Source organism: Myotis myotis, unplaced genomic scaffold (genome assembly GCF_014108235.1).
Source record: "Myotis myotis isolate mMyoMyo1 unplaced genomic scaffold, mMyoMyo1.p scaffold_m19_p_4, whole genome shotgun sequence".
Lineage (NCBI taxonomy): Eukaryota > Metazoa > Chordata > Mammalia > Chiroptera > Vespertilionidae > Myotis > Myotis myotis.
In genome coordinates this window covers 23,348,035-23,372,970 of record NW_023416346.1, presented here as the reverse complement: position 1 = coordinate 23,372,970, position 24,936 = coordinate 23,348,035, and the positions used below count along the sequence as shown (strand labels likewise).

Below are 24,936 nucleotides of genomic sequence, written 5' to 3'. Positions count from 1 at the left end.
AAAGGAGACTAGCTTTCCAACTTTGGCATGGGGAAGGACTGCTTAAATAAGACACATAAAAGAACTAACCATAAAGAAAAAGGTTAAAAAATTAACTACATTAAAGTTAAGAACTTTGTTTATCAAAAGACACCAAAAAGGTAAAAGGACAAGCCACAAATTGAAAAGATATCTGCAACAAATATAACCAATAAAGGATTAATATACTGAATAGAAAATAAAGACATGAACTAGTACTTCAGAGGGGAAACAAGTGGTTCCAAAACATGCAAAGGTATTTAACTTCATTAGTAATCACAGAATTGGCAATAAGAAAGAAGTCAGACAACACTGTGTTACAAAAATACAAAGCAATGGGAACTCATACATTGCTAGTGTAAGTGTATCTTGGTAAAACCACTTTTGGGGAACAATTCCACTTCCTCTTGTACAATTCAATATCTATCACTGCATGTGTCTGTTTTCCAAGTGTTAAATGTTTGTACTTACACACACACATGGGGGGGACCCTTTTATAAATATACACCAAAAGACACATTTTCTGATCATAATAGAAAACAAACTTGCAAACAACCTAAAGATCCACCAACAGAATAAGTTCTGGTATATTCCCAAAGTGAAATATTACTCATCAGTGACAATGAGTACCTTATCGCTACATAAACCTTATCAAGAATCTTAGGGATATAATACTGAATAAGAAAAAAACAGTATACTATCTCTAAAGCTCAAATAAGAAAGCTAATATATTACCTAGGTTTGCATACATGTGTTAAAATTATTTTTTAAAGCAATAGAATGACTCACAGAAATAAGACTAATGGTTACAGGGTGGGGGTAGACAGGGGTATGAGATAAGGAAGTTGTACACAGGTAGAGAGAATTATATTGTTAATGGTTTAATTCTCAAGTTAGGTGCAAGGGTGTTCATTTTATTATTAACCATGTATTTACACATATACTTCTATATGTACTTAATATTACATTTTAAAAAGAAAGTGATTTTCCTAAGGCTATACTTCTGTGTTTAGTGAAAGCACCATAACAGAGAAGTTTCTGGTTCCATACCTCAAAACACTGCCACGATGCTAGGTTTATATTAGGAAATAAAGAAGTATTTGTTGATACAACAGGAATCTCATGACTACTTAAATTATGAATTCCAAACATGGATTCTATAAATCTATTAATAGGTCTTCTGATACAGTTTTGTTTTGATTACATTGCCTTCATTAGTATCTTTGATATGTCTAAATTTGCACAAGAATATTTTAATAGCACTGCTTTACATTTCAAAACAGCAATATATATTCTACTGATACTTTTCATCAAGATCTAACCTAAATTAACAAGAATTATGACTTTTTTTTACATTCTCACCTGAGGATATGGTATGTTTATTGACCTTCAGAGAGAAAAGAAGGGGAAGAGAGAGAGAGAGGGAAACATGGATGCAAGAGAGAAACATCCAATGGTTGCCTCCTGTACATGTCCCGACCAGGGATTGAACCCATTCACAAACCTGCAACCTAGGTACATGCCCTGACCAGGAACTCAACCCACAAACTTTTGGGTTTACAGGATGACCCTCCAACTAACTGAGCCACCCACCCGGGGCGACTTTTCTTTTTAATTTTTTTTCTATCACCATTTATCCCCCCTATTCCTTCTTCTACTTCCACCTCCCCTGCTCAGCAATCACCACACTGGTGTCCATGTCAATGAGTTCTCTCTCTCTCTTTTTTTTCTTTTTTGCTTAAAATAGATTTATAGAATTTCATCTCATGAAACTACTTGTTTCCTATGGCCATTATCCTTTGGTTGAATCACTGCCTGTAATAAAACATAGCAAGCACCCAATTCTGCTCCACAATACTATTGGTCCTCAAATAAATACATATGAATTGTCTACTTACTGACTCCTACTATCTCCTAGCAGCTGTCACTCAGAAAATCCAAGAGCTGCTTCTCTTGTCTACCAGTGCGCAGCTGTGTTCATAAATAGAGATAAATAAGTGTCCTGGAGAAATAATGTCATGTGGCCACTGACAAAGACAGTGGTGGTGCTCCCCAGGAAACCTGCCCATCATATTGTAGCATCACCAAAAAATGCTCTCCACCATTAGAGCTTTTAAGCTAAGAGGTTAATATAACCAGAGTTGGATTTAACTAGAGCATACAAAGGCATGGATCTACATTTGATCCCCCATCATTCAGGTCAGTGTAAAACCCAAAAGCACAACCACTATTAAAAGCCCATAAGTAGCATGAACAGCACTTCCTAAAACTTGTCATTGTTTCCATTCAAAGCACACATAATTTAGTTCACAAACATTACTATTAAAGAGGAAACTGAAGTTTGGGGCAGAGTACAGTCAAATGACCAATCAAGGAATAAAGAGACCTGAAGAGTAACACCAAGTTTAAAAAAAAAATCCACTGCAAGACAGTAAAGTCTAAACATGGAGTAAAAAATTATAAAACTGGAAAACACAAATATAGATGATCTAGGAGCCCTCATGATTCACAGAAGAGGAATCTGAAGGCATAGAGTACAGAGCTGATCTTGAATTCCATACTTCTAAACTCCCATTCACTGAATAATCTTAGACAAGCCACTTGCCCTCTCTCTGTCCATTTCCTCAGCTATAAAATTAAGAGACTGTATTATTAAATGGTCTCTAAGATCCTTACCAGTTCTAGGACTTGAGCCTTACACACCATGTAGCAGTCCAGGCCTTTCATTTTATAGATGGGAAGGCTAGTAAACTATAGTTATTTATGGTAAGGTCTTCTGTTCCTGGTGTATACACACTTTAGATCTGCTCACTTGTCTTTACATGATCCTAAGACATAAGTATAATGGTTAATTTAATTTTATGTGTCATCTTGACTAGGCCACACAGTGCCCAGATATTTGGTCAAACATTATTCTGGGTGTGTCTGTAAGGGGATTTCTGGATGAGATTAACATTTGAATCGGTAGTCAGAGTAAATGAGAGCACACAGATTGCCCCCCTTAAAGTGAATAGACCTCATCCAATCAGTTGAAGGCCTAAACAGAACAAAAAGACTGACCCTACTCTGAGTAAAAGGGAAATTCCTCCTGCCTCTGAGCTGCCTTCAGGCTTAAACTAAAACACTGGTCCTCCTGAGTATGGAGCCTGCTAGCCCGCAGATGGAAACTTACCCCATGAGCTCTTCTGGGTCTCTATTTTGCTGACTGCAGGTCTTGGGACTTGCCAGCTTCCCTAACTGTGTGAGCCATTTCCTTATCCTAAGTTTCTTTACATATATATTTGAAGAAATTAATTTATATATTTATATATACATATAAATAATATTAAGTACATAAAATATATAGGTATTCACATATATACATATACACATATAACATACATATAAACACACACACTTATTGGTTCTGATTCTCTGGAAAACACTGACTAATATAATAAGCAAATGTGTATAATAAACTAATACTTGTAGAACACTTAAAATAGTGCCAGGAACTTACCACTCTGTTGTTAGCTGTTATTATAATGGTAAGAAAGCAAAGACAACTTACAACTAAAACAATTCCATAAACCTGAAATATGTTGATGAAGCAATGGATCAGTAATTCAAGGTACTGATTAGAATAATTAGTTCTACACACAAACAGCCTAAAAGAACACAAATGCCTACACTGAAGGTAAATTTTTTATAAAGAGATAATCTTTTTATTAAAAAGATTATTTTCATCCTCATATATTAAGAGCTTAAATGAGACACCACTATTTTTTCTGAATATCTGGTAAACAGCAAAACTGCAATAAACTCACAAAAATAATAACATTACAAGTACTTACACCTCATAACATTTTTTAATTACAAAATCAAGTATTTGTAAAATATGCATATAAAAAGTTATCGAGACAACATAAAATATTTTAATCAGTAAATACTTCATGTTATTTATAAAGTGAGTTCTTTTAAAGTATAATAGCAAATTCTCAAAAGAAAGTCAATGATGTAAAGGTGTGTCTAACAATGGTGATGCTCATGAATATAAAATTATTTATAATGACATCAAAGAATATTAAATACCTAAAAACAATGAAGAGATATGATGTTGTATATATTACAAAACATAGCATGTGAGCCTAGAGTAAATGGCTTCATTTCTAAAGAATGAGTTATTCACTGAACTCAACAATGATGTCTAAAGACTAAACAATTTGGTCCATCACTCAAGATCTAAAAGTTTGTGATTATAAATGAGAAATAAGTCTAGAAATACTGGTAGAAATCAGATTTCACTCATTAAGTAAATAATTATTGAGCATATAATATATGTCAGGCACTGAGGCATTAGCAACAGCAATAAGCAAAAATGGCCACAGTTCTTATCTTCACGAAACTTACTATGTAGAGGGAAGCTTGATACTAAATAAATTAGCAAACAAATATATAAATGTAAAGCCAATTGTAATAAGAGTGTAAAGGAAAGGTTCATAGTGCTATGAGAACTTGGGAACCTGGCACTGTCTAAGGCAATGGTCGGCAAACGCATTAGTCAATAGAGCCAAATATCAACAGTACAACGATTAAAATTTCTTTTGAGAGCCAAATTTTTTAAACTTAAACTATATAGGCAGGTACACTGTTATTAACTTACTTAGGGTACTCCTAAGGCTTAGGAAGAGCCACACTCAAGGGGCCAAAGAACCGCATGTGGCTCGCGAGCCGCAGTTTGCCGACCACTGCCTAAGGGAAGGATAAGGAACAGCTTCCTTGGGAAAGATGAATAAGCTGAGCTGTGACAAACGGGTAAGAGTTCTGGCAACTAACTACAAAAGAGATTACCAGACAAGAGAAATGGTATATACAAAGGTCCTGTGGCAGATGGGAGAAAAAAAATGAGGACATTTTCAGAAATAGAAAAATCCATCCTAAAATCCACATAGAATCTCTAGGGATCCTGAATAGTCAAAATAATCCTGAAAAAGAACAAAGTTGGGCTCCATACTTTCTGAATTCATAACATATTACAAAGGTAGAGTAATGAAAATAATGTAGTACTACCATAAAGACAGTTATATAGACCAATGGAATAAAGAGCCCCAAAATAAACTCTCACATAATGGTCAAATAATCTTTGACAAGGGTGCCAAGGCTACTCAATGAGGAAAAGAAAGTCTTTCCAAATTGTGAGAAAACAGAATACCCACAAGCAAAAGAATGAAGTTGGACCCTTGACTTACATGGTAAACAAACATAAATACAAAATGGACTAAAGATCAAAATGTAAGGCCTAAAATGATAAAAAAAAATACTAGAAGAAAACATAAGGGGAAGTTTCATGACACAGGATTTGGCAATGATTTCTGAAAGTGTATACTTATTAAGTAAGCAGGATAACTAAATAACTAGTCATTTAATATTATACAAAGCAGTATCATGAAATATTACCTCACAATGTTTATTCCATCCCAGTTCATGCCTTATTTTTCCTGCATCAAATCAGAAGACTGAAGACCACCATCACTGGAGTCATGAATTTCAGAAAAGAGCATTTATGGGAAGATTCCTATAGCTACTGTTGTGGAGACAGTAAGCCGCGTGATGTCCATTTTTAGGGCTACTTTTTTAAAGTCTAAATCTCACCACAGCAAACATAAAGCACTGAAGATCAAGATTTCGGTCTTTCTGCTTGCTGGAATCTATGCCCTCTAAATCAATTGGTTCCCCTGCTATAAGTGCCATAAGCAATAACTACCCAACTGCTTGGGTAATTGCCTCCATCTGTAAAGAGGTTGCTCATTCCTTCGAATCCCATGAATTTCAGTCCTTTGGTTTCCCTACCACCCAGTTTACAAGCTGCCTCCTCTATAAACCCCGCCCTTAGCCACTTGGACCAGAGTGAGAATGCCCTCTTCTGAATGTCTGCTGCACTTACTGTGAATGCCTTCAAAAGGACAGCACTGATAACCTGTTGCCTTGTGAGGAGGTTGTTCCTGTGTGTCCTCCTCTGTCTATAATAGATTGAAAGCTACTGGAAAGCACGGCTGTGCCTTACACACCTCTATAGCAACAAGTTAAGCATGAATGTTCAAAGGAAGCTTGTGATTCATATGAATGTTTTCAGAAAAGAAGCCAAAGTAAATTGTGCACTATACAGTGGGGCCTTGACTTAAGAATTTAATTCATTCCGAGACCGAGCTCGTTAAGGAGCTTGTTAACTCAAATTACTCTATCAACTGAATGCAAAAAATCAACCGAGAGTCAGCTGGTATCTCAAAAAACACGTTAGTCAGGACACTCGTAAGTCAAGGCCCCACTATAACATAGATCCCTCAATCCATATTACTGCAAACTGCATTAATTGTGAAGCTTAAAGAACACCCACACTGCTTAGACAACAGGTGTAGCTTACATAATTTATTCTACCCAGTTGTTACTTATTTGTGACAGTTCCCTCCTGCCTTGCACTCCCTGTTGATCTGTAGGATTACTGCATCTTCAATATAATTTCCTGATTTATTAAAATCATAAAATAATTTTAATTCCCCCTTTTGACAACAGTGAAAAGGCTGGCACATTTTAACCAAAGCGATATCCCTGGGGGTTTCCATGATGATAAAATTAAAAAAAAAAATCCTGGAATAAAACACTATTTATAAATATTGCTGTAAAATTCATTTATTAGTCCAAGAATTTTTTTTTCTTCTGGCAGTTTTTCCTATATAGTCAACCTTGACTAAATACTCTTCTCTTTGGAATTGTGTTTCACAAAAGGATTTTAAAATCAATTGCCAATGAGCTAACAGTTAGCCTTGTATAGAATAAGATGGAGAAATGATAAAAATAAATGTTGAAACTATGGGTAAATGCATGAAACAAGGAGTGCTGAGGCCAGTATCAAAAGTCTAAAAGTCAGAACAAATGAAAATCCACGAACTTAGTAATGCTCCAGAGAGGAAACCAGCAAGTGTTGACGCTAAACTGGCAGAAACATCAATACTTCCTGGCTCCCCCACTGGGTGCATCAATTTACCACCGCAGGCTGTTCTTCTGCTTCAGTGACAAATGGTAAATGTGTTCAACAACCTGAAAAGGAATGACCCATAACCCAGAAGCATGGCTGTGTGCAACAATGAAAAGAAGGTAGTGATTGCTGATATTCTCAGTCTCAGTTCTGCTGATTAACTTAATGACCATGGCAAGTCATTTCCCCTCAAGGAATAATACCAGTGTTTCATAAAATTAGTGTGTAGGAGAGAGTTAACATAGCAGGTCTGAGACAGCTATTCTTAAAAAGCCCTACTTGTGAGGATGGTAGCCAGCTGGTGCTTTGGATTTTAGGAAGGTTCCCAACACCCTAACTGATAACAGTAGCTCACTGTGCATAAACTGTACAAACAATACGATTTATGCTAAATACCTGTTTTCCTTCTTGAGGTCTGGAAATCTGACACATACCAGGCATAGGGTATCTTTGTAACTACCAATAAAAATCCTGGGCACCAAGTTTCTAATGAGCTTCCTTGGTAGACAGCATGTCACACAAGGTGTCACAATTTATTTTTTTAAATTTCTTTATTGATTAAGGTATTACATATGTGTCCTTATCCCCCCCATTATCCCCCCAACCCTCCCCCCGACTCATGCCCTCACCCTCCTGGTGTCTGTGTCCACTGGTTAGACTTATATACATGCATACAAGTCCTCTGGTTGATCTCCCCTACTTACTCTCACCCTCCCCTACCTTCCCTCTGAGGTTTGACGGTCTGTCCGATGCTTCGCTGTCTCTGGATCTTATTGGTAGAGAAATTAGGCACAACCTGTGCAACTTCAGTGAGACAGGACTGTTGGAAGCTGCACCTGGTTTCCTCCCAACTTGTTTTTTCCCTTTGCTGACTTTGCTTTCTATCCTTCTGCTGTAATAAATCATAGCTGTGAGTGCAACTATATGCTGAGTCCTGTGAGTTCTGCCAGTAAACTTGAGAGTGTTTTGTGGGACCTGACACACTTGGCAGTGTTGATAGTCTGCCAAACATCTTTCCAACAACCTTGTGAAGTAGGCATTATTATGTTCATTCTACAGATAAAGTTCAGAGAGGTGTACAGTATACACAGAAAATAAATATTGCAGTATTTATTCTATATGAGCATTCTCAAATTTTAGTGAACTACAGAACTATCTGGAGTGCTTGCTAAAAATGCAGTTTCCTGGGACCTATCAAATGAACTTTGGATTCAGTAGGCATGAGGCCCAAGAACCTGTATTTATAATAAATATCCCAGATGATTCTTATGCAAGTAGTTCAAGAACCACATTTTGAGACACACTTTGATGTAGATGAACTACAACCCCCAATTTCCCAAGCTGGGTAGTATATGGCAGAACTAGGATTTGCACTAACTCTTTTTAACAAGGTTGAGGCTCTTTTCACAACAAAACTGCTTCCAAATATCTCAAACTCTTCAGTTCCTCTGGTTTAATCTGCCTTCTCCCTATTGGTATCCACCAAGCTGATGGCAACTGGGTGCAAACAGAGGAAAGTATCTTAAATTGCCAGCACCAAATACTAAATGGTATCTTGAATCCAAATAATGCACACTTACCATGGAAAGTCAAAAGATATACAGCTCTTGGAGAGTAAACACTGCAGTTTTGGTTTTCAAAAGGATTTGATGTGCGGCTGGCAACAGAAAATATAAGCTTATGCATGGGTTTAAACAAAAAGAATATGGATTTCTTGACAATTTTAGAAGTTGAAAACAGTATGTTAATTATAGTTTTCTATGAAGGATCAAGAAAAGGGAGGATGCTCAAAACTATTTAGTACTGGGGACAGGCTGCGCGTCTCCACAGCCAGAAGTTGGGATCTGGGAAACTGTGATATTTGCCAGGGAGGGGGGATGTTGCCTCCCCTACCACAGGCACCACTGGAACTGCTAGCCAGACAGAGATAGAGAAAGCAGTGGCTCAGCCACGGAGCCTGGAATGCTTGTGGCTAAAACAGGCAGCCGGGGTGTAGAGACAGGAGCCAGAAGCTGAGACTCACCTGAGAGAGTGGCATGAGCACCCCACCATTGTCATCCTGGCTGGGAAGTTTGCCCCATCCTATGCCTATAGGAGGGGCCATGTGGCTGTACTCAGGGCCAGCTGAGGGGTCCGATGGGCACACTGAGCAGTAAATCAGAGGGACCCTTTATTTTCTGAAGGAACTTGGGTAGAGAGCAGGATTGGTGCTGGACAGTAGGATCTGGGAAAGAGGATCAATCCTTCCCACCTAGAGCACAGAGAAGGAGCACCTTCCCCCTCCTGCAGAACAGCTGGTTCTGTCCCACCATGCAGCAAATGAGACAAGGGGGAATGGCTCTGGGCTGGAAATCTGTGCCTTTACGACTGTGCCTGGCAGTGTGTGTGTGTGTGTGGGGGGGGGGTGTGTGGTTTGAACATCTGGCCTGGTTGGAAGGCCTTACCAGGGGGGATGGCTGTGCTCAAAGATCGGAGTGCTAAACTAAAAGATTGGAGTGCTAAGCAGGGCTGATTTTTAAGATTTTTATTATCCCCTCCTGCATGAGGTAGCAGTGAGAGGGGTGCCAGCAAGCCACGCATTTGAAGAAAAGGAAGTGTTGCCACCCCACCTCCTATTAGCTACATGCACCACCCCCAATGCAAGTCTGTTGAAACGGCCAAAATCCAGGTACCCCCAAAGAGTCGCAGAGTCCAGTTTTATGGAGGAAGGGAGAGCAGCTTAGAACAGGAACATTCAAGGTCCAAGGTCCGAGGCAGACCCACCGTGGGGGAAAGAAAGGTGCCACCCACCAGACTACTTGGGTCTCTGGCCACCTGTGCTTCAGTCAGGTTGCCCAGGACCAGGCAGAGACAGTGACTAACATTGGCTTGCACCAGAGATATTCCCAGGAGGCCCAGACCTACAAGCCAAGGGGCGAACTTCAACAACATCAGAGCAAAATCTAGCGAGCTCCACAAATAGAAGATCCAAAGGTGTGTTTCTTTCTTTCTTTTCTATTTTTTCATACCACATCTCTTATTTCTCCCTTGCCTTTAACTCTATTCTTTTTCTCTTTATTATTATTTTTAAATTTTTCATATTTTTTCTTTTCCCATTTTCTATTTTATTTATTACTACTACTTTTGAAAATTATTATCATCCTTTCATTTATTTTTTCTTTTACTTTTCTTCTTTATTTTTATTCTAGTTCTTTTCTCTTACTTTTTTTCCTTTCATATTCTCTTTTTTGGTTCTTTATTTTTTCTCCTCTAATTCTGTTGGTCTTAGGTCTTTTAGTTTTTATTTTATTTTCATTTTTTATAGTCTTTCTTATTATTGTTTTGTGTGTTATTTTCAGTTCAGTCTTGCTTTGTTCTGTCAGCACCTGTATAACAGCTGGCTGAGCCTCACAGGCAACAAGCCTGAAAGCTGAGCCCAACCACAAAGAGGACAAAAGCAATCAAGTCGCAAATACAAAAGGCCCACATAATCCACACAAGGGACATTCCAAGAGGACCCAGCTCAGAAGATCAAGGAGAGTACACCACTGGGTACCACAAGAAAGCCATGTCACTAAGACTGGGAAACCTAAGTCTTATCCAATACAAATAAAGAAACCCCAAAACACAGCAAAAATGGGGGTGGGGGGAAATGGGGCCCAAAATAAAGAACAGGAGGAATCTCCAGAAAGAGAGCTAAATGAAATGGAGGCAAGCAATTTATCAGGAAAAGAGTATAAAGTAATATTTTTTTAGAATGCTCAACAGCATGAAAAAGGACATAGAAATCATGAAAAACAACCAGTCAGAAATGAAAATGACATAGATGAAGGAATTAATAGTAGATTACAAGAAGCAGAGGATCCAATAAGCAAATTAGAAGACAAGATAGAAAAAAAAAAAATCACTCAGAGCAGAAAAAAAAAAAAACCTTAAAAAGCATGAGGACAGTTTAAGAGAACTTTGGAACAACATGAAATGGAACAGCATATGCATCATAAGGGTACGAGAGGGAGAAGAAAGTAAGGAAGGGTTAGAGCACCTATTTGAAGAAATAATAACAGAAAACTTCCATAACCTGGTGAAGAGTGAAGTCATACAAGTTCAGGAAGCACAGAGAGCCCCAATCAAGATGAACCTAAAAAGACCCATACCAAGACACATCAAAACATAAAATAAAGACAGAGAGACTCTAAGGAAATAAAGACAAAGAAAGAATCTAAGGGGAGCAAGAAACAAACAGAAAGTTACCTATAAGGGACCTCCCATAAGGCTATCAACTGATTTTCCAACAGAAAAATCATGTATTTGCAAAGATATACTAGTCTGCACTGCTATGCTCACTGCAGCAATATTCATGGTGGCCAAGACCTGGAAACAACCAAACTATCCCATAATAGAGGACTGGATAAAGAAGATGTAATACATATACACAATGGAATACTACTCAGCCATAAGAAAGGACAAAATAGCACCATTTGTAACAATATGGATGGACCTTGAGAACATTATGCTGTGAGAAAAGTCAGTCAGAAAAACCTAAGAACTATATGACTTCACACATATGTGGGATATAAAAATGAAACTCATGAACACAAATAGCAGTGTGGTGATTGCCAGAGGGAAGGGGGTGGGGGAGTAGAGGGTCTTAATATAAGGTGACAAGAGAAGACTTGACTTTGGGTAGTGGGCACATGGTGCAATACACAGATTTTGTAACACAGAAACCCACACCTGAAACCTATATGCTCATGTTGACCAATGTCAGCCCAATCAATTTAATAAATTTTTTTTTTTAAAAGAAGAAAAAAATTATGGAAATGGAAATGATAAAAAGTGGGAGTAGTAATACTTTTCTCTGACAAATAAGACTTTAAAACAAAGACCAAAAAAAGACAAAGGTCACCACATAATACTAAAGGAATCAATACAACAAGAGGATATAACCCTGGTAAACATGTATGTACCCATTATAGGAGCACCTAAATATATAGGAAAAAAGTCTCTTAGAGGACTATAAGGGAGAGATCGACAGCAATACCATCATGGTAGGGGATTTTAACACCCCACTACATCACTGGATAGATATTCCAGTCAAAAAAATAAAAAGGAAACAGTGATCTTAAATGATACACTACATCAGATGGATTTAGTTGACATTTACACATTGCCCCCCAAATTTGAAGAATACACATTCTTCTCAAGTGTGCATGGATCATTCTCAAAGACAGACCACATGTTAGCACACAAACTAATTTTCTACAAGTTCAAGACTGAAATCATATCAAGCATCTTTTTGGATCACAATGCATGAAATTAGAAATCACCTATAATAAAAGAAACTGAAAAACATCCAAAGACATGGAGGCTAAGTAGCAAGTTATTAAACAATGAATGGGTTACCAATGACATCAAGGAAGAAATACAGAACAACCATCATTAGAACAGCCTGAAATCTGGTTGAATGGAAGCCCTAAAACTAGAGAAGTAAAGAAGAAAGCACGATGACACTAGTAGGAGAGGCAGAGTCACAACAGGGCTGCTCCCGACACCCATGTGTGGCTTTTTTTTTTTTTTTTAATCGGGAGGGATAGCTCAGCTGCGAAGGTCTCCCTAGAGGAGCAAAAGGTCCCAGCCCCACACCAGACTCCTCAGCCCAGGTTTCCAGGGTTGAGGAGAAAAGTCCCCATAACTTCAGGCTGTAAAAAACCAGTGGGGATTGTGGCTAAGTGACACAGAGGCTGCCAGATTCCCAGAAATTCCCTGTAAAGATCCAGTACATGGAAATCCTCCCTCTGATCTCCTGCACTGGGGCAGATTCTTAGGGAGATCCAGGGATATAAGGAGAAGAACTGGATTGCCTGGCATTGGGGCAAGAACTCGGGGGTGCCAGACAGGGGTCTTCACAGGGTTCACTGTTTCCATGTTAAGACCTCCCCTGTTATAGAGCTGACTGGCAGAGCCACATCTGAAGCTCCACAAACTGGCAAAAAACTGTTTGCTGCACCCTGTTGATTCCCTAAGACCCTGCCCCACCTAATTTTCAGCCCAACCCAAGCTGTTTGCAGCAGCTTTTCCATATGAATGACCTGTCCTAGTTTAATGACCTATCTCTCAAATAAGCAACAGCTTGCCCCATACCTATCAACAAGAAGCCCAAGGCCCCACACTAGCAGCAACCAGTCTTGCTTCACAGCTTGGCCTTTCCTGGGCAATCCCAAGCCTAACATAAGTAGCAGTCATCTGCAGATCACTCTGTAGCTCCTGCCGGTTGGCCCAAGGCAGTAGCTGACTTTGCAACTCCTGGGAGGCCCCAGGGCCAGTGCACCTGGTAGACACCTTGAAAACCATACCAGACTACAATGCCACATATCAACGAGTGACACACTCAAGGGGAAAACTTGGTGAGCATCAAAGCCCCACTGAAACAAGTCCTGCTGTTTAGGGGTGTCTCCTGCACAGCAACTATTCCACTACAGTTGCAGTTGGTCCTCACAGCCAACTGGCCTGGAGGTTAATTCTTCCCAGTGACACCAACAGCAATCAAGGCTCAACTACAACAGGACTGTGCACAGGGGCCCACACAGGGACACACGTAGAGTGCCCAGCTCAGGTGACTGGGAGGCTGGGCCATTGGGCTCTACAGGACACCTACTACACAAAACCACACTAACAATCCCAGGAGACATAGCAGCTCAACCTAACAAACACAGGGAAACAGCCAAAATGTGGAGACAGAGAAACATGTCAAAAATGAAATAACAGAAGAAATCTCCAGGAAAAGAAATAGAAAAAAAACAAACTACTAGATACAGAGTTCAAAACAATGGTTATAATGATGCTCAAGGATCTTAATGAGAACTTAAAGGGGCTTAGTGAGAATTTCCATAATCTTAATGAGAACATCAAAGACATGAAAAAGGACCAGTCAGAAATTAAGCATACACTAACTGAAATAAAGAATAATTTACAGGGATTCAACAGTAGAATAGAGGATGCCAAAAATCAAATCAGTGATTTGGAATATGAGGAAGCAAAAGACACCCAATTGAAAGGGCAAAAGTAAAGATGATTGAAGATAGTGCAAGGAGCCTCTGGGACAACTTCAAGTGTGCTAACATTCGCAGTATGGGGGTGCCAGAAGGAGAAAAGAGAGAGCAAGATATTGAAAACCTATTTGAAGAAATAATGACAGAAAACTTCCAGTACCTGGTGAAAGAAATAGACATACAAGTCCATGAAGCTCGGAGAGTCCCAAACGAGTGGAACACAAAGAGGCCCATACCAAGACACATCAAAATTGAAATGCCAAAGTTTAAAGATAAAGAGAGAATCTTAAAAGCAGCAAGAGAAAAGCACTTACTTACCTACAAGGGAGCACCCATATGATTGTCACCTGATTTCTCAACAGAAACATTGAAGTCCAGAAGGGAGTGAATGGAATATTCAAAGAAATGAATAGATAGGACCTACAACCAAGATTACTCTACCCAGCAAAGCTATCATTTAGAATTGAAGGTCAGATAAAGGGCTTCACAGACAAGAAAAAGCTAAAGGAGTTCATCACTTCCAAACCAGTATTACATAAAATGTTGAAGGGTATTCTTTAAGAAGAGGAAGAGGAAGAAGAAAGGATTAAAAATATGAACAATGAAGTGGAAATACATATCTATCAACAATTGAATCTAAAAATTAAAGAAACAAATAAGAAATCTAATGAACAGAATAAACTGATGAATAAAATAGAACCAGAGGCATGGAAACATGGAACTGACTGACGAATCTCAGAGGGAAGGGGGCCAAGTGGGTGGGAGAAACTAATCAAAGAACTTATATGCATATATGCATTACCTATGGACCCAAACAATAGGGTGGTGAAGGCCTGGGGTGGGGCGGGAAACCTGGTGGAGGGAAGGAATGGGGGGGAAAAGGGGCAACATTTGTAATACTCTCAACAATAAACATTTTTTTAAAGAGTGAAGGATAAAAACCACATGATCAGCCCTCCCCAGTGTGGCTTAATTGGTTGAGTGTCATCCCATGCACAGAAATGCTGCTGGTTGGATTCCCAGTCAAGGCATGTGCCCAGGTTGCAGGTTCTGTCCCTGGTCAGGGTGCTTACAGAGGAAACAGATCTATGTTTCTCTCTCACATCAAGGTTTATCTCTCTCACTCTCCCTTCTCCTCTCTCTCAAATCAATAAAAACATATTATTTTTTTAAATATAGTTTTATTGATTTGAGAGAGGAAGAGAGAGCTAGAAACATCAAGGATGAGAGGAAATCATTGATTGGCTGCCTTCTGCATGTTGGACTGAGCCCGCAACCCAGGCACGTGCCTTTGACCGGAATTGAACCTGGGACCCTTCGGTCTGTAGGCCAACACTCTATCCACTGAGCCAAACCGGTGAGGGCAAAACATTATTTTTTAAAATCATATGATAAGGAGGAAACCAAGATGGTGACATAGGTAAACACCGGAAATTGCTGCCTCGCACAACCACTTCAAAAATACAACTAAAAGACAAAACAGACATCATCCAGAACCACAGGAAGGCTGGTTGAGTGGAAATTCTACAACTAGAAGGAAAGAGAAAAGCACACTGAGACTCAGAGGAGGTGCGGAAGTAAAGTGCAGAGGTACGGAGGCGCACGTGGAAAGGGCTGGCGGCTGAGTACGCAGCTGTCTTTTTCAATCCGGAGTGAGTCTCAAGCCCCCCGAGTGCTCTGAACTCCAGTTCCGAACGAATCTCTGGGGACGAGACTCATATGGGGAGAAACTGGACTGTCTGGCATCCGTCAGAACTCGAGGGCGGCTTTCTCTCAGAGGTACTTGCAGCAATTACCGGGACACTGAGACAAGGGGCCTCTTAGGGTAGGACTGAGGAGCAGCCTTAGCTGTTTGCTCCGCCCTGTTGATCCCCTGAGACCCCGCCCCACCCAAGCTGTGTGCAGAGGCTTTTGCATATGAAAGGCCTGGCCCTCTGCAATCTGAAAATTACCTAACAAACTGCAGCTGGGTCAGAGAGACCCAGAACTTCCAAAAGAAGGCCCAAGGCCCCACAGCAGCTTCCACTGCTGCACAGCTGGGCCTCATCTGGGCACCTCCAAACCCCCAAACAAAGAAGAGAAATCTGCAGATCTCTCCATAGCTCCTGCTGGGTAGCCTCAGGAAGAGGCTACATTAGCACCTCCTAAGAGATCCAAGAGCCAGTGTACCCAGTGGTCAGAGTGGGACCATCCAGATTACAACTCCTCAGATCCAAAAGGGACACACACAGGGGGCAAACTCAGTGAGCACCAAAGCCCCACTGAAGCAAGTCTTGCCCCAGAAGGGTGTCTCCAGCACAGAAGTTCTCCCACCATAAACACAGCTGATTCTCACAGACAATAGGCCTGGAGGTCAATTCCTCCAAGTGATACCTACAACAATCAAGGCTTAATGACAACAAGACTGTGCACAAAGCCCACAAAGGGGTGCACCAAGAGTGTCCACCTCAGGTAATTGGGGAGGCTGAGCCACTGGGCTCTATAGGACACTTAGCACAGAAAGCCACTCTATCAACACAGGGAAGCATAAAAAATGCAGAGACAAAGAAACAGGTCACAAATGACAGAAATGGAGGAAAGCAAACTACTGGACTACTGGATATAGAGTTCAAAACCACACTTTTAAGGTTTTTCAAGAATTTTCGAGAAACCGCCGATAAATTTAGTGAGACCCTCAAGGTTATGAAAAAGGACCAACTAGAAATTAAGCATACACTGACTGAAATAAAGAATATTATAGAGTTCCAACAGCAGACTAGAGGATCGCAAGAATCAAGTCAAAGATTTGAAATATGAAGAAGCAAAAATCACCCAACCAGAAAAACAAAAAAAAAAGAATCCAAAAATATGAAGATAGTGTAAGGAGCCTCTGGGACAACTTCAAGTGTACCAACATCCGAATTATGGGGGTGCCAGAAGAAGAGAGAGAGAGCAAGATATTAAAAACCTATTTGAAGAAATAATGACAGAAAACTTCCCCTACCTGGTGAAAGAAAGAGACTTACAAGTCCAGGAAGCACAGATAACCCCAAACAAGAGGAATCCAAGGAGTGCCACACCAGGACACATCATAATTAAAATGCCAAAGGCCAAAGACAAAGAGAGAATCTTAAAAGCAGCAAGAGAAAAACAGTCAGTTACCTACAAGGGAGTATCCATACGACTGTCAGCTGATTTCTCAACAGAAACTTTGCAGGCCAGAAGGGAGTGGTAAGAAATATGCAAAGTGCTGAATACCAAGAACCTACAACCAACATTACTTTACCCAGCAAAGCTATCATTCAGAATTGAAGGTCAGATAAAGAGCTTCACAGATAAGAAAAAGCTAAAGGAGTTCATCACCACCAAACCAGTATTAGATGAAATGCTGAGAGGTATCCTTTAAGAAGAGGAAGAAGAAGAAAAAGGTAAAGATACAAATTATGAACAACAAATACGCATCTATCAACAAGTGAATCTAAAAATCAAGTGAATAAACTGATGAACAGAATAAACTGGTGAATATAACAGAATCAGGGGCATAGAAAGGGAGTAGACTGACTATTCTCAGGGGGGCGGGGAAGTGGTGTGGGGGATGCAGGAAGAGACTGGACAAAAATCATACACCTATGGATGAGGACAGTGGTGGGGGGTAAGGGCTGAGGGTGGGGTGGGAACCGGGTGGAGGGGAGCTATGGGGAGAAAAAAGAGGAACAACCGTAATAATCTGAACAATAAAGATTTAATTTAAAAAAATCATATGATGATAGGAATAAATGCAGAAAAAGCATTAAACAACATCCAGCACCCATTTTTGCTAAAAACTCTCAGCAATATGAGAATAGAGGGATCATACCTCAACATAATAAAGTCCATATATGACAAACCTACGCCCAACATCATATTCAATGGGAAAAAACTAAAAGCATTTCCCTTAAGAACAGGATCAAGACAGGGATGTCCTCTTTCACCACTCTTACTCAACAGTACTGTAAGTCGTAGCCACAGCAGTCAGACAAGAATAAATAAAAGGCATCCAAATTGGAAAGGAGGAAGTAAAAGTGCCATTACTCACAACTGACATGATATTGCACATAGAAAACACTAAGGATTCCACCAAAAATCTACTAGATTTGATAAATGAATTTGGCAAAGTGGTAGGATACAAAATTAATATCCAGAAATCAATGGCATTTTTATTTATTTATTTATTTATTTTTAAATATATTTTATTGATTTTTTACAGAGAGGAAGGGAGAGGGATAGAGAGTTAGAAACATCCATGAGAGAGAAACATCCATCAGCTGCCTCCTGCACACCCCCCACTGGGGATGTGCCCGCAACCAAGGTACATGCCCTTGAATGGAGTCAAACCCGGGACCCTTCAGTCCACAGGCCGACACTCTATCCACTGAGCCAAACCGGTTAGGGCACAATGGCATTTTTATACACCAATAATGAACTCTCAGAAAGAGAAACTAAAAAAAAAAAAAAAAATCCCATTTACTCATGCAACAAAAAATAAGATACCTAGGAATAAACTTAACCAAGGAGGTAAAGACCTGTACCCAGAAAACTACAGGCCATTGGAAAAAGAAACAGACGAAGATACAAACAAGTGGAAGCATATACAGTGTTCATGGATTGCAAGAATTAACATCATTAAAATGTCCATACTAACCAAAGCAATCTACAGATTCAACACAATCCCTACTAAAATACCAATGGCATATTTCACAGACTTAGAACAAATATTCCAAAATTTTATATGGAATTTAAAAAGACCCTGAATAACCACAGCAATCCTGAGAAAAAAAGAACAAAGTTAGAGGGATCACAATACAGGATATCAAACTATACCACAGACTTAAATGCTCAATTTTTTAATTGGACATAAAAATATTTTTCTCATTTAGAATAAGCATAGTATCGTACTTTTCCACTGAAAATAGGTTATTTTCAGTGCTACGCACTTAATAGTAGCCCCATCTGAAATGTATAAACTTCTGGATAGCTGCTTACCCAACTGATCATTTTCACCTGTTATTACTGACACAGACTGTGTTATCAATTGAGTTCAAAGTAATTCGGCAAGTACTTATTTAGCAACTACTGTTTACTTGATGCTGTGCTAGCTGCAAGATCATTATCAAGAAAGCTGTTCTCTCATTTTTCCAATACCTAGGGAAGAGGAGGAGACAAGGAAAATACAGCCACCATAATACTTTAAGAAAACATATAACAGAGGAGCCTAAAAAAAATAAATACAGCTTAAACAGCATAGGCCTCACCAATCTTCCCATATTCTATTAGATATATATGGGGCCATATCTGGTATCCATGGTCCAACATTATCTATAAACCTCAGATAATTAAGAAGTTGGACAAACCAACAATCCATCCACACACCGCAGTAATTGAGAGGCTGTCTGCCAAAGTGCTGGCATAGGGCATCCCCCGCCTTTATCTGCAGTGCTAACTACTCATTCATCATTAAACTGCAGCAGTGTTAACATATGCTGCAGTCGTGCTAATGTTTGTTTTACAATCACTGCTGATCTACCATTATACTAGCCAAGAAGGTAAGTGTTAGGTGAATGGAAATAAACTTGAAAACTAGTTCATGTATGGAAACCCAGAACGTCCCTTCAGCAAACCAGAAAATTCCCTCCTAATCTCAAGGATTCCAGATTCAAATGATTAATCCGTATAAAGCTATAGATGTACAGAAATTCCACTACCTTGATGAAAATACAGAATTTTTATTTTGTGTCCCATGCCTTCTTCACCCTCTTTAGGAGAACCAATCAACCATGTTAGGCAAGCAGTCAGCCTTGATGATTTTTTTCAATCACTCAACAAACCAGCACCTGAAATCTTTCATGGGCTAGTTCTCTGAATATCATCCAGACAAAGCGGGGTTAGCAATGGTTCTCCCAGGGGCCAATGACCAGCCTTTACCTCCCAGAACTCATAGCCCAGCTGATGGTCAATTGGCACCCTAGGTGAAAAAATTGAGCTGAGTTGGACAGTTCTATCAATATGAAAATGGCCAGATTCACCTGCCTGAATTTCACCTCTGCTAAAAGTTCGTTAAGAGCACTGAAAACTACCTGATTTATAGGCACTTAATATTACCCACTAACAGGCTGAATTATGAGCAATAATAATAAACAGAAGGAGCACAACAGTAAACCCTTATAGAAGGTATTTAGAAGAGATTCAGAGTTTTGTGTTGATTAATCAGTAAAAGGCAAATTAGAAAAAAAAGACCCCAAAAAACTACTTTCAGGTATTTAATATATAAATAATTTAATAATAAATATTTATTTCAAGTAATAGATAGCCATTCCTAAATAGGTTTCCCACCTTACATAGGATTTAGCATGAAATAATTTAATAAGTCAAAAGAGGGTAATTTTTGTTGCTTAGATCCTCATTAAACTTTTAAACCCATGTGAAAATGCTCCTGCAACCACTAGGAATTTTATGAAGAGTAAAAGACAGGATAACATAAAACTCCCTGACCCTTAAGTCTCAGCTAGTCCAGACTTTCAATTAAACGTGCCTTTAGAGGAGATAAATTCTATAGACAAAGCTACTATTATTCATTTTACTTAATAAATGTATGGAGAATGGAGATGTTGACTGGGTAAAGGCAGTGCTTTTATTATACTCAGAGGCATCTAACTCTTATTAAATCTTTTAAGACACACCTTACCTGCCTGAGTCCTAAACTCCTACACCAAATCCACCAATTTCTACCTCAAAACTGTTAAAAAAGGAAGTCATAATTTATCAGTCATAACCATTATTAATTGCAAAGATGGCAAGGCCATACCTTTAAAAAATACAATGAATCATTTTTTTTACATATCTTTGTTATTCAAATACCATTCTGATCACTCATGGTGCAAGAACATTCAAATAATAAACCAAAAAGAAACATGTTAAAGACTGGTTTTCAAACATTATAGCCAATGATGCCACACTTGCCTATAAAACCACATCCACACCTCAGTGGCCACCAAACGATTCAGCAGAGCTTCCTTAACTGTAAGCTGTTTGAAGATAACCAGTTTGAGCACTAGTGACTTTTTTTCCCAAGCTCTGAATAGCTATAGGGATCTCAGCAGGGTTGAAGGAGCCAGCTCAACCATGGTACAGCAGTTTTTGGGTTACGTCGCCATCTCCTATCCTATATAATAAAGATGTAATATGCAAATGGTCATTACATAACAACAGACCACATAATGACCAGATCATGGATCAGCAGGAGGGTGGGGCAGGGAGCTACAAGGGGGCAGCAGAGAGCTACAGGAGGGGGCAGGGCAGCAAGCTATGAGGGGGGTGGAGGGAGCTACAGGAGGGCAGCAGCGAGCTACTGGCACACAGATTCATGCGCAGGGCTACAAGTTCCGTCATTTCGAGGTATGTACATATGTGCTTTATGTTTTTTATTATTTATTTACCACAAGTAAAGGTCAGGAATTGTTATCTTTCTTTTAATTTTTTTTTACTGTTTCACTTCATTACTCCTGTGTATGTGCTCCATGTGAGTGATGTAGGTGCTTATGTAGGTGGATTCCAACTTACGGGGAAAATCGAGTTACATCGTGCCATAGTACATGTGTGTGTGTTGGGGGGGGGGGTGTCCTGGTTATGGATAAATTGGGCCATGGTTTTAGGATGGAAAGTCTCTGAATACTACTTCTTGTAGTTTGAAATTGGAGATCCTGGGGAAATCAATAGCCTTTTAAAAATGATTCAGCAAACACTACTAAGCCATAGATGATGCTACTCCCAAGAGATATTTACTTCCCATGTCAGATTTAAAATATAAAGCCCTGTACTAACATGCAGTATCTAGTTTTCAGTGACCAGCAACTACAAACACCACTCATGCAATGTATTTAACATTCAAAGTCAATTTCAGACTTTAGGCATATTAAAAAAACACCTTATTTTTGGTAAGAATTCATAGCCCCATCTCTGAAATATAAAAGCAATCATAAGACAGCACACAACTTGGATTATACAGCTGTGCAAGTCTCAAAGTCCAACCTAAATCTTTAATGGTAGCCTTACTGTGATGTAAATGGGAGTGCCCCTCAAATAATCTCTACTAGGCAAATGAGAGGACATGAGGCTTCCTGATCTAAAGGAGATAAAATCTGGCCACCCAAAATTTTGAAGTAATTCTTTAGAAATGAGTATGCAATAGCATGTTTCACATTCAATTCAATGGTTTGCTCTAGGCCTCAGATACAACTCCTGAGAATCTTCCAGTTTACTTCACTGGTAGAAATTCCGAGACTTAACCATAGTCATGACTGTGTAGGAAACTGAGCAGTCAGATATTCTAACTGAAACAATGAGGTCAAAGCTTATTTCAGTGTGAGTTTAAGTCAGGGGTCCTCAAACTATGGCCCGCAGGCCACATGCAAATACAAATATTGTATTTGTTCCTGTTTTGTGTTTTTTTACTTCAAAATAAGATATGTGCAGTGTGCATAGGAATTTGTTCATAGTTTTTTTTTAAAACTATAGTCCGGCTCTCCAATGGTCTGAGGGACAGTGAACTGGCCCCCTGTTTAAAAAGTTTGAGGACCCCCCTGGTTTAAGTGATTCTCTGCAGAAAGATCTTGATTGGAAATGCCAAGTACTAGCCTCAAATCTGCAGGTTGGCACCTCAAGAACTGCTGCAAATTCTACTGCATGCCCTGGCTTCTTGGGCCAACACTACTTAATTACTACTCTGATACAATGCAGATCACTCTCAGCAAAAGAAAAGCAAAAGGGGCTTTTAGACCAATACTTCCATTGCTTGCTTTCAAATGTTCAAATCCTCAAAAAAGTGAGAATGTCAACATCTTAATTTTAAGCTAATGAATTTATTATGAACCAGAGGCCAGTTGTTTTTCCATTATAAGAGTATCATGTGAAAAGAGTATCCTTTTCCCAAATATTACATTAGCTTTTTGTCACCTTTCCCTTTTTGTCACCCCCAAACAACAGTTACATTTCCCAAAAACCTAGGAAGTAGAATATTCTTTTACCTTCTTGGGCTAAACGTGAGAAACCAATTTTGGTCACTTGCTTGATAGCAAAGCATCAAATACAAGCCAATTCCTATGGATTTCAAGATCCTTGATATGTACAACCGGTACTGACTGCCACAGATAATCTGCTCCAATTTCATAAGACATGTTTATGGATGAGGTAAACATTTAGAAAAACATTAACGCAGCACTCTTGTGATACTAATATCCTAAAAGGGGATGTATAATTCTCGTTTAGCCACAGTACATTTGTGAAAGTTTCAAATGCACAAAATAGTAGAGCAAAATCATCCAACCATTTTAAAAAAATGTCACCAATACTTTGATCAGGAATAATAAACACATGAAAAGAACCGAGTCTACAAGTTCTCAAACCTATATTGTGAGGCGGTTATTGGGAGCGCACAGCACTCAACCATTTTTCCTAAGGATAAAAATATCTAAACTTAAAGACAAAGCCTTCTTTCACATCATTGGCAGAAATAAAATCCTATCCCCACCACCTCATCTTGCAATTAAGGAAGTTACTACAAAATATCAACATGGAAGACATGGTCCCTGTTTTATTCCATTCTTAATGTACCCTCTAGGAGTAAAACAGGTTACTCAAAAGATAGTAGCCAGAAATTGTTTTTCCCAATGCCCAACTCCCTGTTCTGGGGAATTGGAAAGGGGGTAAACGTGGGCGGAGTTGTTCAGCAGCAGCCTGCCTTCTCCCAAGGGTTCAGTGCCTGGGGCGTTCAGGGCTCCAGGGGGCTTTGGACGCGATGCTTCGCAGCGGCTGTGCCGCCTCGTGGAGTCTCCACATCCATCCAGTCCACACTGACAATCGCCCTAGCTTTTCTCAGCCCCTGAAGGTGAGCTTTTTAGGCTCGGTCTCCAAAGTTTATCCAGCCTCCGATCATCAGCCACCCACCCGCCCGGCCGGTTGAGCCCCAGGTAAGGTTGAGTCCTGCCCTCGCCTCAGGCCCCCTAAGCCCCCCGAATCTCCTTTTCGGCCACCTTTTCTGCCACGGAAACAGGTTTACGTTTACCTCCATGTGCTCGTAGCAGAAGAAACAAAAGAAAGCCACCTCCCTGATCATAAAACGCCATCTTCGACTAATTGGCAAACCGAGGAGCCCCTCGGTCGGTCCCCCACCATCCGGCCCTAGGCACCCCCACCCCGTCTCAGGCTGAGTTTGTAACGGCCCCAGGAAGCTCAGCTTAAATCGTCCGGGGTGATGGGGGGTTGTCCTCTGAGAGCCCTACCTGCCTCCCACCCTGGCTGTCAGGGCAGCATATTTCAGTGAATATTAAAAGGTGGTGTCTCCCACAGATGCACTTATCTCCGCAGAAAACTGTTCTGAGGGACCCAGCGGAGGGACTGACGAGCCAGCGAACCGGCCCGCGTGGAGCCGCAGCGCGTGTACTTACAAAGCGATTAAAGCTCCTGCGGAACATCGCGTCCAAGGCTGGGGCGCCGAGCTGCGTTCTGCCGGGCTGTCTGGGAAGGTGCCGTCCACAGAACACACTGCGGCGTGGGCTGCTGGCGCGAAGCGCACGGGAGGCAGGCTACCCGGCCACCAGCCGGCCGCCTGCACCGTCGCCGCCCTCCTAGGCTCAGCACGCTACCCCCGCCCCCCCAGCCCCCACCCTCTCGCGCCCCCGCCCCGCCTCACTCACGGCCCGCCCCCGCCCGCGCGTCCTGGGGGCTGTGGCCCGGTCGCTCCCACTTATCTGGCCCCAGTACCGCCGCCCCTCCGCTCCCGCAGCAGCCCGCGGAAAAGGCGACTCCGAAGCGCGGGGGAGGGAAGGTAGAGGAGCCCTAGGCTCCTCCTGCGGGGAGGGGACGCCC

The 24,936-nt window shown here is 40.4% G+C and overlaps 1 protein-coding gene across 10 annotated transcripts in view; it reads right to left on the bottom strand.

Annotated features, from left to right (window-relative positions):
• ATP11C (ATPase phospholipid transporting 11C) overlaps window positions 1-24,707 on the bottom strand; it is a 226,964-nt gene extending 202,257 nt beyond the window's left edge. For all 10 annotated transcript variants that reach the window (XM_036304609.1, XM_036304607.1, XM_036304606.1 and 7 more), the window contains exon 1: window positions 24,516-24,707. In XM_036304609.1, coding sequence (XP_036160502.1) covers window positions 24,516-24,542 — 27 coding nt within the window. In that variant the 5' untranslated portion in view covers window positions 24,543-24,707. The remainder of the gene's footprint in view (window positions 1-24,515) is intronic.
• Window positions 24,708-24,936: the final 229 nt, after the last annotated feature.